Raw genomic sequence first — 18,271 nt, forward strand, 5'->3', positions numbered from 1 at the left:
AATAGCATTTTTCACAGAACTAGAACCAATTATCTTGTATGGTATTTTATATGGAATCATAAAAGATCCCAAATAGCCAAAGCAATCTTAAGAACGAAGATCAAAGATGGAGGTATCATAATCCTAGATTTGAAGAGATACCACAAAGCTATAGTAATCAAAACAGTATGGTACTGGCACAAACACAGAAATAGATCAATAGAACAATATAACACCCAGAAGAAACCCACACCTGTATGCTCAATTACTCTATGACAAAGGAGGCAAGAATATACAACGGGGAAAAATAGTCTCTTCAATAAATGATGCTGTGAAACTGAATAGCTATATGCAAAAGAATGAAACTGGACCACTTTCTTACACTATACTCAAAAAATAAAGTAAAAATGGATTAAAGACCTAAATGTGAGACCCCAAATCGTTAAACTCCTAAAAGTAAACACAGGCAGTGATCTCTGGTGATTTCTTGGATATGACACCAAAAGCACAGGCACCAAAATAAAAAATAGATATTTGGACTTCATCAAAATTACAAAATGTTTGTGCTTCAAAGGACACTATCAAGAAAGGGAAAAGATTATCCACAGAATGAGAGAAAATATTTGCAAATCATATATTGATAGTAAGTTAATATCCAGAATATTAAAGGGCTCCTACAACTCAACAACTAAAAAATAACAACCCAATTTTAAAAATGGGCAGAGAGACTTGGAATTTCTCCAAAGAAGATATACAAATGGCCAATAAGCACATGGAAAGATGCTCATTAGGGAAATGCAAATCAAAAATACAAGAATCCACTTCATACCCATTAGGATGCACCAGTATTTTCAAAAAACTAGAAAATAACAACTATTGATCAGGATACGGAGAACACTTGTGCTTTCTGGTGGGAATGTAAAATGACACAGCCATCATGTAAAACAATGGCTGTGCCTCAAAATGTCAAACATAGAATTACCATATAATCCCACAATTCTGCTCCTAGGTATATACAAAAAGAACTGAACACAGGGACTCAGATACTTGTATACCTAGTTGATAGCAATTTTATTCACAAAAGCTAAAAGGTAGAAGCAACCCAAGGGTCCATCCACAGATGAATGGAAAAACAAAAAGTGGTAATATACGTGCAGTGGAATATTACTGAGTCTTATTAAAGAGTTAGGGAATTCTGATATATGCTACGACATGAATGAACCTTGAGGACATTACGCTATGTGATATAAGCTAGTCAGAAATTGAATAAGTATTGTATGATTTCACTTATATGAGGTATCTAAAGTAGTCAAAGCCATAGAAACAGAATATAGAATTCTGGCTGCCAGGGGCTGGGGGTTGAGGGAAGCAAGGAGTTATTGCTTAATGGGCACAGAGTGTCAGTTTTACATGATAAAAAGAATTCTGGAGATGGATACAGAATATTGTGTATGTATTAATGCCATAGAACTGTACATAAAAATGGTTAAGGGGCGCCTGGGTGGCTCAGCCGGTTAAGCATCTGCCTTCAGCTCAGGTCACGATCCCAGGGGTCCTTGGATCCAGCCCTGAGTCAGGCTCCCTGCTCAGCGGGGAGTCTGCCTCTCCCTCTCCCTCTGCATATGCCCCTGCTCATGCTCTCTCTCTTGCTCACTCTCTCTCAAATAAATAAATAAAATCTTTAAAAATAAATGGTTAAGATGGTATATTTTACCATAATTTTAAAAAATCAATTATATTTCTATATGCTAACAATGAACTATTGGAAATTGAAATTAATAAAGACGATTTACAATACCATCAAAAACATGAATTCTCTGGGATAAAGTTAACAAAATACGTGCAAGATTTTTATGTTGGAAACTGTAAGATATTGATGAGGGAAATTAAAGAAGACCTAAATAGAATGCTATGCTGTGTTAATGAATTTGAATACAATTCCGTTAAGATGTTAACTGTTTCTTAAATTGACCTAAAGATTCAATGCAATCCCAAAAAAATCCCACCAGACATTTTTGTAGTAATTGACAAGCTGATTTTACAATTTATGTGAAAATACAAAGGACCTAAAGTAGCCAAAAGATTCTAAAAAAGAAGAAAGTTGAGGACTTACTAGCTTGATTTTAAGACTTACTGTAATACTACAATAATCAAGACAGTGAGGCATGAGGATAGATATAAAGAATCAACAGAACAGAATGGAGTACAGAAGCAGATCCCAGTATTTATGATCACTAGATATTTGACAAAGGCGCCAAGACAATTCAATTGGGTTAAGTACAGTCTTTCAATACTGGTACTAGAATAACAAGGTATCTATATGGGGAAAAATGAACCTTAACCCTTTTCCCTCTCCCCCTCTTTCTCTCACATGCGCACGCGCGCACACACACACACACACACACATTATCTCAAAATGGATCATAGGTCTAAAAACAGCTAAAACTTGAGGCACCTTGGTGGCTCAATCAGTTAAGCGGCTGCCTTCAGCTCAGGCCCTGATCCCAGGGTCCTGGGATCGAGCCCCGCAGTGGGCTCCCTGCTCAGTGGGGAGTCTGCTTCTCCCTCTGCCACTCCCTCTGCTCATGCTCTCTCTTGCTGGCTCTCTCTCTCAAATACATAAAAATCTTTAAAAATAAATTAAATAAATAAAAACAGCTAAAACAATAAAATGTCTAGAAAAAAGCACAGAAGAAATGTACAGCCAAACTTATTGGGAATGCTATTGGTAAAACGTATCAAAAAAGTGAAAAGAAGAACATAGAAGAAAAATTCTTTCATCCTGGGGCAAGCAAAGATTTCTAAGGACACAACAAACAAGCCGTAAAAGAAAAATACAATAAATCTGACTTTATTAAAATAAGTCTACAACACACCTACTAGAATTGTTGAAATTAAAAGGATTGAAAATACCATATATTGGCAAGGCTGTGGATGAGCTGGCACATTCACCATTGATTGATGGCAGGAATGTAAAATGGTACAACTCCTTTGGGAAACAGTCTGGTGATTTCTTATAAACTTAGAAATATAGTTACCACATAACCTAGCAATTCCACCTCTGGATATTTCCCAAGAGAAATCAAAACAAATATCTATACCTTGAATGTTCATAGTAGCATTATTCATAATAACCTCAAACTGGAAAGCCAAAATGTCCACCAATAGATGAATGGATAAACAAACTGTGGTATATCCATACAATGGAGTACAACTCAGGAATAAATAGGAACAATCTATTGATATATGCAACAATGTGAGTGATTCTCTAAAACATGATGATGAGTGAAAGAAGTCAGACCAAAAACAAAACAAAACAAAATAAAACCAAAAGCACATACTGTATGATTACATGTATATGAAACTCTAGGAAAGATAAATGTAATCAACAGTGATGGAAAGTGTATTAGTCACTGCCTGGGGCTGAGAATGCAGATGGGAATTGACTTGGAAGGAGCACAAGGGAATCTTTTAAGGTGATGAAAATATTCTATATTTAGATTGGGGTAGTGGATACATTGGGGTATGTATTTGCCAAAATTATCTAACTATACACTTAAAATGAGTGTTTTTAGTGTAAATTATACTTCAATAAATTTGATTTTTAAAGTAAATTAATAATGATTTGTAAGGGTCCCTTTAGTTCTATAATTCAGTAATCTATGAATTTATGAACTCCAAAAAATCTGATTATTATAGATTTTACCAGATTATAATATCTTAGAGCAATATGGTTAGAAAAGATCTTAAAATTCTGGTCAAAAAAATTCTGCTGATGCTTGAATCTTCTTCATAACATTCACACCAAGTAGTCAATTTCTGCTTAAATATCTGCAGGGAGAGGGACTTTACTATATTTTAAGAAAATCCATTTCAGTTTTGGACAGGTCTAATCATTAGAGTTTCCTTATGATGACCTGAAATCTCACTCCTTGTAAGTCTCACCCATGGAAACATGCATGGAATAAATCTAATTCTTTTACCCCTTGACAGCCATTCAAATATTAGGAGGAAGCTATTATGTTCCTCCTAAATCTTCCACTTTCCAAGTTTAACATCCATATTTCCTTTAACTAATTTTCAAATAAGATGGTTTGAGTGCTCTCACCATCCTGAGTGCCTTCCCCTTGGCACATTAGAGTTTGTCAAAATCCTCCTTCAAAAGTGTTGCCCCCTAGTCCTACACAATACTGTAGGTATGCTGTAACCAGAGCAGAATACAGGGTGATTATACACGTTTAAAAATATTCTATATGGATGTAAAAGAAAGCACTCAAGTAAACATGAGATGAAGGTTAGCTGTGGCTCATTCTTGATACAGCTATACCATAGAAATACAGTAATTGAAGTTTTAAGTCAACAAATATTTATTGAATGCCTAATCTGTGCCTGGTATTATAGAGAATAAGTAGAATATGATCCTTTCTATAGATAATCTTAAAATATTTTTGTGGAAACGTGATTTACATATACAACATAACTACAAATTAATAAAATTGTATAATTGAATATCAAACTGTGTGGCGTTTATCATATGAATTTAGAACAGGGATATGTAGATGAGGACCTTTGTGAATACTGATTGAGTGTACATATGACCTGAAGCCGAAAAGATGTTAGAGGACAGAGTCAGATCTGAAGAGACCTCAATAGGCTGAAATGATGAGCCCATTCAAATAAGATGAAGACAAAGAGGGAATAACAAAATATCCCATACTTGGATCCCCCAAAACAACTGTACAAGAACAGAATACATGAAATGTAGCTTAGCAGCAGCACATGTGAAAGATTTGGTGTTTTTAGTTGACTAAAATATTGTGGGAATGGCTACGCTTGCTTTTCACAAAATCAATGACAAGCTGTTATAATAGAAACAAAGGCCACAGTGCCACCTAGTGAACATTACTAGTTTACTTCTGATCACAAGGTCATTTTCAGTCCTACAATGAAAAGGCATGATTTTTAGAACTCCATAGAGTAAGTAGAACCAATATAAAACCAACACATGAGACATGACGGTTTTCACTTTAGGTCATATATTCTATAAATAGTCTCATCTTGTAACTGTTGTAGGTCTTATCACCACACTGTGCTTTGAAATCGTGCTTTAGTTTCATCAATCTATAGTAGTACTAATGACACTTCATGTAGATACATTGCAGTTGTAAGCTGAGGACGAGATTTCCGCACTGAGTCAAAGAGTGCTCAATTGTTAATTACCATTAACTTTATCACAGACTATCACCAAAACAATCCATTATCCATCTCTTAATGAAAATTAAGGTTTTATTATGATTTGCAGCAAAATCCCATTATATAAAGTTGTGATCAGTTGCTCCCCTACGTAGAACCCAAGCTCATTTCCCCTATACTAAGTCTGTCTATTCAAGCCTATCACTTACACAAACCAAACATTTAAAAATTTTCAAAAATAATCTAATAAAATTAAGCTACCAGACTTAAGGTACTATAAACTCCCCAAAGGCAGAGATGATGTCTGTGAAACTACATAGTTGTAATATTGTCTCATACAAAGTACTGGAGATACTCTCAATGGATAATGGCAATGAAAAACTTACATTTATGTGACTTTGAAAATAAACCAAAGAAATTACCTATATTTAGAATTGCTATCTCAAAAGGATGTTGCCAAACGTATGAAATAATGAATCTGTAACATAATCTACTAAGAGTTCAGAAGAATATATTCTCCAACTCCTTTAACCCACCCAAATTAACTTCTGACCTATGATTTAATATTTTATTTTATTTTTTTAAAGATTTTATTTATTTATTCGACAGAGATAGAGACAGCCAGCGAGAGAGGGAACACAAGCAGGGGGAGTGGGAGAGGAAGAAGCAGACTCATAGCAGAAGAGCCTGATGTGGGGCTCGATCCCATAACGCTGGGGTCACGCCCTGAGCCGAAGGCAGGCACTTAACCGCTGTGCCACCCAGACGCCCCTAATATTTTACTTTAAAGCAGATTTTCTAAAAATGTGTTTCTCTCTTCCCAAAGGAACGAGCTATAGAAAACAATAATGTGGTGATTTCTAAAATAATGTAATCTCCTTCAGTTTTGATAATTAAGCATAGATCATCATCACTTTTAGTCTCCAATTATCCATAGTAGCAAGGACAGACAGAGCATGAACAAATGCAATTCCTTTAATCACAAGAAACTGACAGGTGTTTATTGAGTCTCTGTGGCTATACATTAGGCTCCATGCCAGCTGTCAGGAAAAATAAAGGTAAGATATGGTCCCTGTTTCAAGGAGGTGGCAATCTGATAGGGGGCTAAGTCAGGTACACAAGTAATTAGAATACAATGCAGAACATAAGTACCTAGGTATAAATTGAAGTGTTACAAAGTTTTAGAAGAAAAGCAAGACTCGGAAATTTCCTTATAAAGCCAAGGCTGTCATTAGGACCTAGGCTTTGATAAAGAAATTTCATAAGGTAGAAATTCAGGGAAGAGGTCATCTGCCATGGAGAAGCACAGAAAAAGGTACAGAGGTAGAAAAGCACAGACCATGGTTAGGAAGCTGCAAATAATCCAATTTAGGACAAACAGTATACATGTAATGGAAATAAAATAGGATTATGTTATTTCTAGATTATGGAGGACCTTAAACACCAAGGTATTTGGTCTTTATTTACAGCAAGCCACTGAGAATTATCAAGGAATGAAGAGTTGAAGCTAAGATGGATTACTGAGGGTACAGTGTACAGAAGAAAAAAAAGAAGAGACCAGAGAATAAATTCACTCAACAAATGTTTATTGAAAACTTACCATGTACCAAGCATGATCGTGGGTGTTAGGAATAAAATAGTGAACAAAATAAATATAATACCTGCCCTCATCCAATATTTATTTGGTGAAAAGAGCAAGTAACAGAAATAGAGAAGGAACAGCCAGAGCAATAAATAGGATTAAGAGAAGATGTCAAAGAAGCCATAGAGAAAGTTTCCAGAAGGATGAAGTGGTTGAGAGTATTATTTTGTGCTAGAGAGATCAGAGGACAAGAAGGACTGAGAAAAGATCATTAAACTTGATCTTCTAAAGACCAGTTTATAGGCCAAGGAGTTAAGATGGCGGAGGAGTAGGTGACCCCTTTTTCAGCTGGTCCCGAATCGAGCTGGATAGGTACCAGACCAGCCTGAACACCCACGGAATCAGCCTGAGACGCAGGAAGATGCATCTGGATCTCTACAAATGAACATCTCCAGCGCTGAGTATTGAAGTACGAAGCGGGGAGCCGTGAAACCGCGCACAGATATCGGAAGATAAACAAAAGGGGGAGGCAGCCGCCGTGTTCGGGCGCCAGGAAGCGGTAGCCACCTGCGCGGGGGGAGCGGGCAGACTCGCGGACAGCACCCGCGAGAGCGCAGACTGAGACCGTGAGCCGGGGAGCGCGCGCGACCAGACTGAAACGGAGCTCCAGTGCGCCCACTGGAACCAGGCTGAGACCGGGAGCTCCGGAGCGCGTGGGGCGGCTGGCAGCTGGTGGTGTTAGAAACACAAAGGACAAAGACGCGCTGGCCCTGGAAGTGAGGGCAGGGACACAGGGTGTGGGGCGCACATCCCGGGACGCTGCAGGGTTGAGCAGCACCAACAGTAACAGAGTTAAAGTGGCCAGAACATCAGTGGAGAACGGGCCGCAATCCCTCTGTTCTGAGACAGAGGCTGGGATTCGGCTACTGCTGCTCTGACTCTCAGAAGAGGCACAGCAAACCTCCAGAGAAAGCCGCCAGAGAACAAAAGCCTGGAAATACCGGCTTACAGTGTGCCCATCCCCATCCCCCCTCACAGGGGACACAGAGACTCTACCCAAACAGGGTTGCCTGAGTATCGGCTCGGCAGGCCCCTCCCCCAGAAAGCAGGCTGAAAAATCAAGAAACCCACATCCCCAAGAGCCCTATAAAACAAGTGCACACTGCCTGGGTCCTGGTCAATAATTTGGGCTCTGGGCAACCCCGCAACCTCTCCTCATCAGAACGACGAGAAGGAGAAATCCCCCCCAGCAAAGAAAAGACAATGAGTCTGTGGCCTCTGCCACAGAACTAATGGATATGGATATAACCAAATTATCAGAAATGGAATTCAGAGTAACAATGGTCAAGATGATGTGTAGACTTGAAAAAAGTATTAACGAAAATGTTAATGAGAATATGGAATCTCTAAAGGCAGAAATGAGAGCGAATCTGGCAGAAATTAAAAATTCTATGAGCCAAATGCAGTCAAAACTAGAGGCTCTGAGGGCCAGGGTGAATGAGGCAGAAGAACGTGTCAGCGAATTGGAGGGTGGGTTAGTAGAAGAGAGAGCTAAAATAGAATCTGGACTCAAAAAAATCCATTCTCATGAATGTAGGTTACGGGAGATTACTGAATCAATGAAACGTTCAAATGTCAGAATCATCGGCATCCCTGAGGGGGTGGAGAAAAACAGAGGTCTAGAAGAGATATTTGAACAAACTGTAGCTGAAAACTTCCCTAATCTAGCAAAGGAAACAAACATTCGTGTCCAAGAGGCAGAGAGGACCCCTCCCAAGCTCAACCACGACAAACCTACACCACGTCACATCATAGTGCATTTCACAAATATTAGATCCAAAGATACAGTATTGAAAGCGGCCAGGGCAAAGAAATTTCTCATGTACTAAGGCAAAGGTATCAGAATTATGTCAGACCTGTCTACACAGACCTGGAATGAGAGAAAGGGTTGGGGGGGGCATTTTTAAAGCTCTTTCAGAGAAAAACATGCAGCCAAGGATCCTTTATCCAGCAAGGCTGTCATTCAGAATTGATGGAGAAATAAAGACCTTCCAGAATCGCCAGTCATTGACCAATTTCGTAACCACGAAACCAGCCCTACAGGAGACATTAAGGGGGGTTCTATAAAAGTAAAAAGGCCCCAAGAGTGATACAGAACATAAAGTCACAATCTCTAGAAACAAAGACATTACTGGCAACATGGCATCATTAAAATCATATCTCTCAATAATCAGTCTCAATTAAATGGCCTAAATGTTCCCATAAAACGCCACAGGGTTGCAGATTGGATAAAAAGACATGACCCATCCATTTGCTGTCTATAAGAGACTCATTTTGAGCCTAAAGATACATTCAGACTGAAAGTAAAGGGATGGAATACCATCTTTCACGCCAATGGACCTCAAAAGAAAGCTGGGGTAGCAATTCTCATATCAGAGAGATTGGATTTTAAACTAAAGACTATAGTTAGAGACACAGAGGGGCACTATATTATTCTTAAAGGATGTATCCAACAAGTGGATATGACAATTATAAATATATATGCCCCCAACAGGGGAGCAGCAAGATACACAAGCCAACTCTTAACCAGAATAAAGAGATATATAGATAAAAATACGTTAATAGTAGGAGACCTCAACACTCCACTATCAGAAATAGACAGAGCACCCATGCAGAAAACTGACAAAGAAACAAGGGCTTTGAATGTCATATTCGATGAGTTGGACCTCATAGATATATATAGAACACTACACCCCAGAACCAAAGAATACTCATTCTATTCTAATGCCCATGGAACATTCTCAAGAATAGACCATACTCTGGGTCACAAAACAGGTCTCAACCGATACCAAAAGACTGAAATTATTCCCTGCATATTCTCAGACCACAACGCTTTGAAATTGGAACTCAACCACCAGGAAAAATTTGGAAGAAACTCAAACACTTGGAGACTAAGAACCATCCTGCTCAGGAATGATTCGATAAACCAGGAAATCAAAATTCAATTTAAACAACTTATGGAGACCAACGAGAATGAAAACACAATGGTCCAAAACCTATGGGATACTGCAAAGGCAGTCCTAAGAAGGAAATACATAGCCATCCAAGCCTCACTCAAAAGAATAGAAAAATCTAAAATGCAGTTTTTATATTCTCACCTCAAGAAGCTGGAACAGCAACAGAGGGACAGGCCTAATCCATGCACGAGGAAGCAGTTGATCAAGATTAGAGCAGAAATCAATGAATTAGAAACCAGGAGTACAGTAGAGCAGATCAACAGAACTAGAAGCTGGTTCTTTGAGAGAATTAATAAAATTGACAGACCACTGGCAAGACTTATACAAAAGAATAGAGAAAGGACCCAAATTAATAAAATTATGAATGAAAAAGGAGAGGTCACAACCAACACCAATGAAATTGGAAGGATTATTAGAAACTTTTATCAACAGCTTTATGCCAATAAATTAAGCAACCTGGAAGAGATAGAGGACTTCCTGGAAACCTATAAACTACCAAGACTGAAAGAGGAAGAAATTGATTTTCTAAACAGGCCAATAAATTATGAAGAGAATGAAACAGTGATAAACAACCTTCCAAACAAGAAAACTCCAGGCCCAGACGGTTTTCCTGGGGAATTCTACCAAACATTCAAAGAAGAAATAATACCTATTCTCCTAAAGCTATTTCAAAAAATAGAAACAGAAGGAAAGCTACCAAACTCATTCTATGAGGCCAATATTACCTTGATCCCCAAACCAGGTAAAGACCCCATCAAAAAGGAGAATTATAGACCGATTTCCCTAATGAATATGGACGCCAAAATCCTCAACAAGATCCTGGCTAATAGAATCCAACAGTACATTAAAAGGATTATCCATCATGACCAAGCGGGATTCTTCCCTGGGATGCAAGGGTGGTTCAACATTCGCAAATCGATCAGTGTCTTAGATTTTATCAACAAGAAAAAAGCCAAAAATCATATGATTCTCTCAATAGATGCAGAAAAAGCATTTGACAAAATACAGCATCCTTTCCTGATTATAACCCTTCAGAGTGTAGGGATAGAGGGTACATTCCTCAATTTCATAAAAACCATCTATGAAAAGCCTACAGCGAATATCATTCTCAATGGGGAAAAGCCAGAAGCCTTTCCCTTAAGATCAGGAACACGACAAGGATGCCCACTCTCGCCACTATTATTCAACATAGTACTAGAATTCCTTGCAACAACAATCAGACAACAAAAAGGGATAAAAGGTATCCAAATCAGCAAAGAAGAAGTCAAACTGTCTCTCTTCGCAGATGACATGATGGAAAACCCAAAAGAATCCACTTCCAAACTATTAGAAGTTATAGAGCAATTCAGTAATGTGGCGGGATACAAAATCAATGCTCAGAAATCAGTTGCATTTCTATACATGAAAAATGAGACTGAAGAAAGAGAAATTAAGGAATCCACCCCATTTACAATAGCACCAAAAACCATATGTTACCTTGGAATTAACTTAACCAGAGACGTAAAGGACCTATATTCTAGAAACTATAAATCACTCTTGAAAGACAATGAAGAAGACACAAAAAGATGGAAAAATATTCCATGCTCATGGATCGGAAGAATTAACATAGTTAAAATGTCCATGCTACCCAGAGCAATCTACACTTTCAATGCTATCCCGATCAAAATACCAATGACATTTTTCAAAGAACTGGAACAAACAGCCCTTAAATTTGTGTGAACCAGAAAAGGCCCCAAATCGCCAAGGAATTGTTGAAAAGGAAAAACAAAGCTGGGGGCATCACAATGCCAGATTTCGAGCTATACTACAAAGCTGTGATCACAAAGACAGCATGGTACTAGCACAAAAACAGACACATAGACCAATGGAACAGAATAGAGAACCCAGAAATGGACCCTCGGCTCTTTGGGCAACTAATCTTTGATAAAGCAGGAAAAAACATCCAGTGGAAAAAAGACAGCCAAGGAAACAGTCAAAAAAACTACGAGGCAGCCCATGGAATGGGAGAATATATTTGCAAATGATACTACAGATAAAAGACTGGTATCCAAGATCTACAAAGAACTTCTCAAACTCAATACATGAGAAACAAATAAACAAATCATAAAATGGGCAGAAGATATGAACAGACACTTTTCTAATGAAGACATATAAATGGCTAACAGACACATGAAAAAATGTTCAAAATCATTAGTCATCAGGGAAATTCAAATCAAAACCACACTAAGATACCATCTTACGCCAGTTAGAATGGCAAAAATTGACAAGGCAAGAAACAACATTTGCTGGAGAGGATGTGGAGAAAGGGGATCCCTCCTACATTGTTGGTGGGAAATGCAAGTTGGTACAGCCACTCTGGAAAACAGTGTGGAGGTCCCTTAAAAAGTTAAAAATTGAGGAGCGTCTGGGTAGCGCAGTCGTTGGGCGTCTGCCTTCAGCTCAGGGCGTGATCCCAGTGTTCTGGGATCGAGCCCCGCATCAGGCTCCTCTGCTGGGAGCCTGCTTCTTCCTCTCCCACTCCCCCTGCTTGTGTTCCCTCTTTCGCTGGCTATCTCTCTGTCAAATAAATAAATAAAATCTTTACAAAAAAAAAAGTTAAAAATTGAGCTACCCTATGATCCAGCCATTGCACTACTGGGTATTTACCCCAAAGATACAGACGTAGTGAAGAGAATGGCCATGTGCACCCCAATGTTCATAGCAGCTTTGTCCACAATAGCTAAATCGTGGAAGGAGCCGAGATGCCCTTCAACAGATGACTGGATTAAGAAGCTGTGATCCATATATACAATGGAATATTACTCAGCTATCAAAAAGAACGATTTCTCAACATTTGCTGCAACGTGGACGGCACTGGAGGAGATAATGCTAAGTGAAATAAGTCAAGCAGAGAAAGACAATTATCATATGGTCTCTCTCATCTATGGAACATAAGAACTAGGAAGATCGGTAGGAGAGGAAAGGGATAAAGAAAGGGGGGGTAATCAGAAGGGGGAATGAAGCCTGAGAGACTATGGACTCTGAGAAACAAACTGAGGGCTTCAGAGGGGAGGGGGGGTGGGGGAATGGGATAGGCTGGTAATGGGTGGTGGGGAGGGCACGTATTGCATGGTGCACTGGGTGTTATACGCAACTAATGAATCATCGAACTTTACATCAAAAACCAGGGATGTACTGTATGGTGACTAACACAATATAATAAAAAAAAATTTTTTTAAATAATAAAGACCAGTTTATAGACTCAAAGACGCAAAAATCATCAAGAGGGGAGTAGGTGGTGAGGCCAAAAACCTTAGATAGCCTTGTCTATTTTTTCTCTTCTATCCTACATCTGATACATCGGGGTATTCCGTCATCTTTATTTTATCTTTTATTTTATAATCTATTTAGAATCTGCTCCCCATCCACAATTCTTCCACCCTGGTCCATGCCACCTCATCTCTTGCCTCAATGGCCTCCTAAATGGTCTCCTTGCTTCCACCCTTGTACTGCCCTAGCCTAGTCAATAGAGTGATAAGAGTGATCTTATTTTTTTTTTTTTGAGGGAGAGGGAGAGACAGAGAACAAGCAGGGAGGAGGGTCAGAGAGGGAGAAGCAGACTCTCTGCTGAGCAGGGAACCTGATGTGGGGCTCGATCCTGGGACCCTGAGATCACGACCAGAGCCAAAGGCAGACGCTTAACCGATTGAGCTACCCAGGCACCCCAAGAGTGATCTTATTAAAATGCAGGTCAGATCGTGCTCAGTTTGGCAGTACACATACTAAAACTGGAACAATAGAGAAAATAAGCATGGCCCCTGCAAAAGGATGACATGCAAATTTGTGAAGCGTTCCATGTTTTAAAATTTTTTTTAATTAAAAAAATTAAATAAAATGCAAGTCAGATCATGTCATTCCTCTGCCCCAAACCCCCATGGCTCCCCATCTCACGTAGCATTAATGATAAATCTTTACAATGAAGTACAATGTCTTTCTTACATGATCTGTTTCCCCACTATTTCCCTGATCACAGTTCCTACTACCTTAATATTACCTGTGCTGCAGCCACACCCATCCCTTTGCTATTACTCAAATACCCCAGGTATGCTCCTATCCCCACAACCTTTGCACTTGCTATTCCTGCTATTTGGAATGTTGCAGTTTTTGGTTTTGGTTTTTTTTTTTTTTCCCAGATATCCACATAGCCAGATTGCTCATTTCCTCAGGTCTCTACTCAAAAACCACCTTCTCACTGAGGGCTTCCTTGGCCATCCCATCTAAAATTTCAACCCTTTATTCCTCTTCTAAAACATTTAATGCCACCCTTTCCTGCTTAGTTTTCTCCTTAGCACTTATCACTAATATAACAGGGTCAGCAAACTATGGCCTTTGGATCACTACTAGGTCACCATCTATTTTTGTGTAGTCCACAAGCTAATAAGAAGGGTTTAACATTTTTGAAAGGTTGAAAAAAATCAAAAGAACAACAACATTTTATGATAAATGAAAATTATATGAAATTCAAATTTCAGTGTTCCTAAATAATAAAGTTGTATTGGAACACAGCCATGCCAATTTGTTTATACATGGTCTATGGCTGTTTTCATGGTACAACAGCTGAGTCGAATAGTTGCAACAGAGACTGTATGGTGTAGAAAACCTAAAATATTTACTAAGTGGTTCTTCACAGAAATTTTGCTGACCTCTGTAATATTCACCTTTTTATTTTCTGTCTCTCCTAGTAGAATGATAAACTGCCTGGGTATAGGTGTTTTTGTCTATTTTGTTCATTACTACACTCCAATGCCTAAGACAGTACTTAACATATAGTAGATAGTCAATACATATTTTTTAAATAAAGGGACACTGAAAAATATCAGCAGTAATTTTAGGTTAAAAAGTTTGGTGAAAGGAAGGACAAAGAACTGTAATTTGAGTAGTATGACAAGACTGAAGGAGGGTTTTTGAATAAAGATGTCAAAATAATTGTAGTGATGGGGAAAGAAACAGTTGAGAGAGAAATATTAAAGAGCTAAAGTTGAGATTTGTAGAGAAGGTCCCCAGAGAAAGTTCTTTTTACGAGATAAGAAGAAAGGAAGAGTAAAGCAAGGAGAAGTTGATGAAGTTTATGTGAGTGGCTACAAGTTCAGAAAATTACAAGATACAGTTTTTTGCTAAAGGGAAGAGTAAGGCATGGTGGCTTAAGGACAAAAAATTTTGGAATCACCACTGTGAGGAATATGACAGAAAGTTAATAAGAGTCAGTTTTATTGAGTACCTAGCTGAAAAACCCTGCAATTTTAGCAGATTCAGTAAACATGGTTTCATAAATTTTTCTGAACAATGTTCAAATAGCTCAAGGGAAGGAGTGGGGAAAAAAGCAATGAAAATTAACAAGGGAAGGGGGGAACAGTAAAACAGTAAAATATAATGGATTGTGTAATTTCTTTTCATCTTTCTATCTGTCTGAGTGCATAGAAGAGTATTCCTTATATATGGAGGGTACCAAATCAGTGCCTGCTAAGTTCAAGACAGGAAGAATGAAAGAGAAAAATACACTAACAGTAATTAACAATGAACATACTGAGAATAACTTTTGGCTTCACCACCAATCTGGCCTTAAATGATATAATCACACACTGAGTATACACTATTAGGACATGCCCAGTTTCCTGCTCTCCTCTTCTTTTCCTCCTCCAAATTATAGGCTTAGTCCTATATTAGGCTCTAAGATCAAATTTGACATTAATTAGAGGAGACTTAAGAAGCACTGTTTCAGGGTGCCTAGCTGGCTCAATCGGTGGAGCATGTGACTCTGGATCTCAGTGTCATGAGTTCAAGCCCCACATCAGGTGTAGACACTACTTAAGAAAAAAAAAAGCAGCACTGCTTCAAGTCCTGAAAGACTGTATCTACTCCAATTCCAGTAACTGCATCCCAGCCTGGTCCCCTATGCCTGACCTCCACTCTTAAAAACAGCCTCCGATTCTAGGGATGCCTGGGTGGCTCAGTCGGTTAAGCATCTGGCTTTGGCTCAGGTCATGATCTCAGGGTCCTGGGATGGAGCCTCACGTTGGGCTCCCTGCTCAATGGGGAGTCCACTTCTCCCTTTCCCTCTGCCCTTCACCCACCCCCGCTCATGCATGCGTGCTCGCTCGCTCTCAAATATATAAAATCTTTAAATATCCGCCCATTAGGATACCCTGAGGCTAGCTGCTTGGTTGAGTCAGAGGCAACTACGTCTTGTTCATGTCTGTAACCTCAGAGACTATCACGGTGTCTTGTGCTGTACTCTATCTGCATTAGCTGAACAGATTGCAGAACAGATACCCTTCCTTGGCCTGAAAATGCATTCATCGAAATGGCATGTCTCACTCCAAGTCCAGGTCCCTCCCAAACTACCAGGCCAACATAAATCATGAAAGTTACAGTAACTTTCTGATCACCTTCTTTATGTCTTTAAGTAAACAACTATCTTTCTGAAATAGTTAATGGCATCTTACGCAGAAATATAATGAATGAGGTAACAAAACCTGTGCGATAATCTTTTTTTTCAGGTCTTTAAGTAAACAGTAGCGTTAACTACCTTTCTGAAACGCTTAAATGCTAGGCTGTGCTGAAATATCATGAACTAAAAGTAACATTTCAACTTCTCTTCTAGAACTATACATTTTTAATATACAAACTAAATGGTAAATATTCTTTTGAAAGAAAATCTGAAGTATTTAGTCAAATAAACCACCCCTCAAAGTAAACAAAAACTCAAAGGAAATGTCTGGAATTACAACCAGTAATCACGTATTTTCCCCTAAACTTGTCATTAAAACCTGAAAAGCAACAAAAGCCTTCATATTTTATCTGGGTCCACACTTGTCCTTCCACAAGCCAATACCTTTCCCCACTTAAGTGCATACTATATGATACCCAAAAAAAGAAATGTCCCAATTGCTCTGGGAAGTATGAATGGCTTGATCCTTAAATAAGTTTTTATCTCACTCACCTCCTAGAATTTTGTTCTGAAAAACAATCAGTTGCTAAACATTTTCTAAAATAGCTGGACAGGCAACAGGTAACCCAGTACATAAAAGAACAGCCAATTTATCTGAGTATTTTCCCACACTGAATGTTTGACCAATAAAAGTGTACCTTATAATTTAGTCTGCTTCAAAGGACAATATTGCAGATGGTTAGTAGCAGACAACTTTGTTCACAAGTTCCAATGATATATTACTTTTCAGAAAAGGGTGCCCCAAAAACCCAGTAAGTAATGGAATTAATGATTTTTCAATTTCTCTCTTTCTGGGAAGAACCAATCAGCCATGTTTACAGTGTACAAATCAGGAAAATATCAATTTGAGTTTATCTTGTATGAAGGAACTCTCAGACATCTTAACCTAGTAGCCAAGAAGACACACCAAACTGTATCTCTCTCTCTGCAACTGCACATAACACTTCCTGCCTTTGAAAAATAGATAAATCAAAGGACCTTATCAAATTGTTTCAAATGTAGGTAACAGGAAGCCATGTTCCTCCGCAGCTTGGCGAAGTCCAGATCTGTTTGATCAGTTGCATAAAATCTCAGAGAATAATAGTACCAGTTTAGGGCATCAGCATAATTTTGTACCTAAAGGTTGAAAAGAAATAACAAAATTACAGCGATATCTCTACATTTGACCTTAATTTTTCTAAGTCACTTCTAGAAAAAAACAAAAAATTGCATTATTTTCTTTTTTAGGCAACCAAAACACAATACCCTCTCTAGGTGAGTTCTAAGTGCATTTTATGATCTGTCTAGATCAGTAAAAGTTACAGATTAAGTGGCAATCAATATTCTCTCTTCTTTCCCCACATTAGAAATTTCACAGAAACCATCAACAAAATTAAAAGGCAACCTATGGGATGGGAGAAAATATCTGCAAACCACATATTCAATAGAGGGTTAACATCCAAAATATACAAGGAACTCCTACAACTCAATAGAAAGAAAGAAAGAAAGAAAGAAAGAAAGAAAGAAAGAAAGAAAGAAAGAAAGAAAGAAAGAAAGAAGAAAAAGAAAAAGGAAAAAGAAAAAGAAAAAAGAAAAAAGAAAAAAACCCAATTTAAAAATGGGCAAAGGACCTGAATAGACATTTTTCTGAAGAAGACATACAGGGGCGCCTGGATGACTCAGTCAGTTAAGCATTCAATTATTTTTTTAAGACTTAATTTATTTATTTGACAGAAAGAGAGCGAGCACAAGCAGGGGGAAAAGGAGAGGGAGAAGCAGGCTCCCTGCTGAGCGGGGACACCCCCGCCCCTGATATGGTGCTCAATCTCAGGACCCGGGGATCACGATGAGCTGAAGGCAGATGCTTAAACCAACTGAGCCACCCAGGCGCCCCAAGCATTCGACTCTTGATTTTGGCTGAAGGTCATGAGCTCAGGGTTGTGAGATCAAGGCCCAAGTCGGGCTCCACGCTCAGCTGGGAGTCTGTTTGAGGATTCTCTCTCTCCTCTCTCCCTCTGTCCCTCCCCCTGCTCA

The 18,271-nt window shown here is 38.7% G+C and overlaps 1 protein-coding gene and 1 non-coding gene across 2 annotated transcripts in view; one reads left to right on the forward strand and one right to left on the reverse strand.

Moving 5' to 3' along the window:
* Positions 1-18,271, reverse strand: part of TEX11 (testis expressed 11) — a 285,798-nt gene that overhangs the window by 104,520 nt on the left and 163,007 nt on the right. Inside the window, exon 16 of the mRNA XM_048213658.2 lies at positions 17,237-17,374. Coding sequence (XP_048069615.1) covers positions 17,237-17,374 — 138 coding nt within the window. The remainder of the gene's footprint in view (positions 1-17,236; positions 17,375-18,271) is intronic.
* Positions 13,509-13,613, forward strand: LOC113245660 (U6 spliceosomal RNA). The gene has a single exon (XR_003312765.2). It is a non-coding gene; the product is annotated as a U6 spliceosomal RNA (small nuclear RNA).

The sequence above is a fragment of the Ursus arctos genome, chromosome X (assembly GCF_023065955.2).
Source record: "Ursus arctos isolate Adak ecotype North America chromosome X, UrsArc2.0, whole genome shotgun sequence".
NCBI classification, from domain to species: Eukaryota; Metazoa; Chordata; class Mammalia; order Carnivora; family Ursidae; genus Ursus; species Ursus arctos.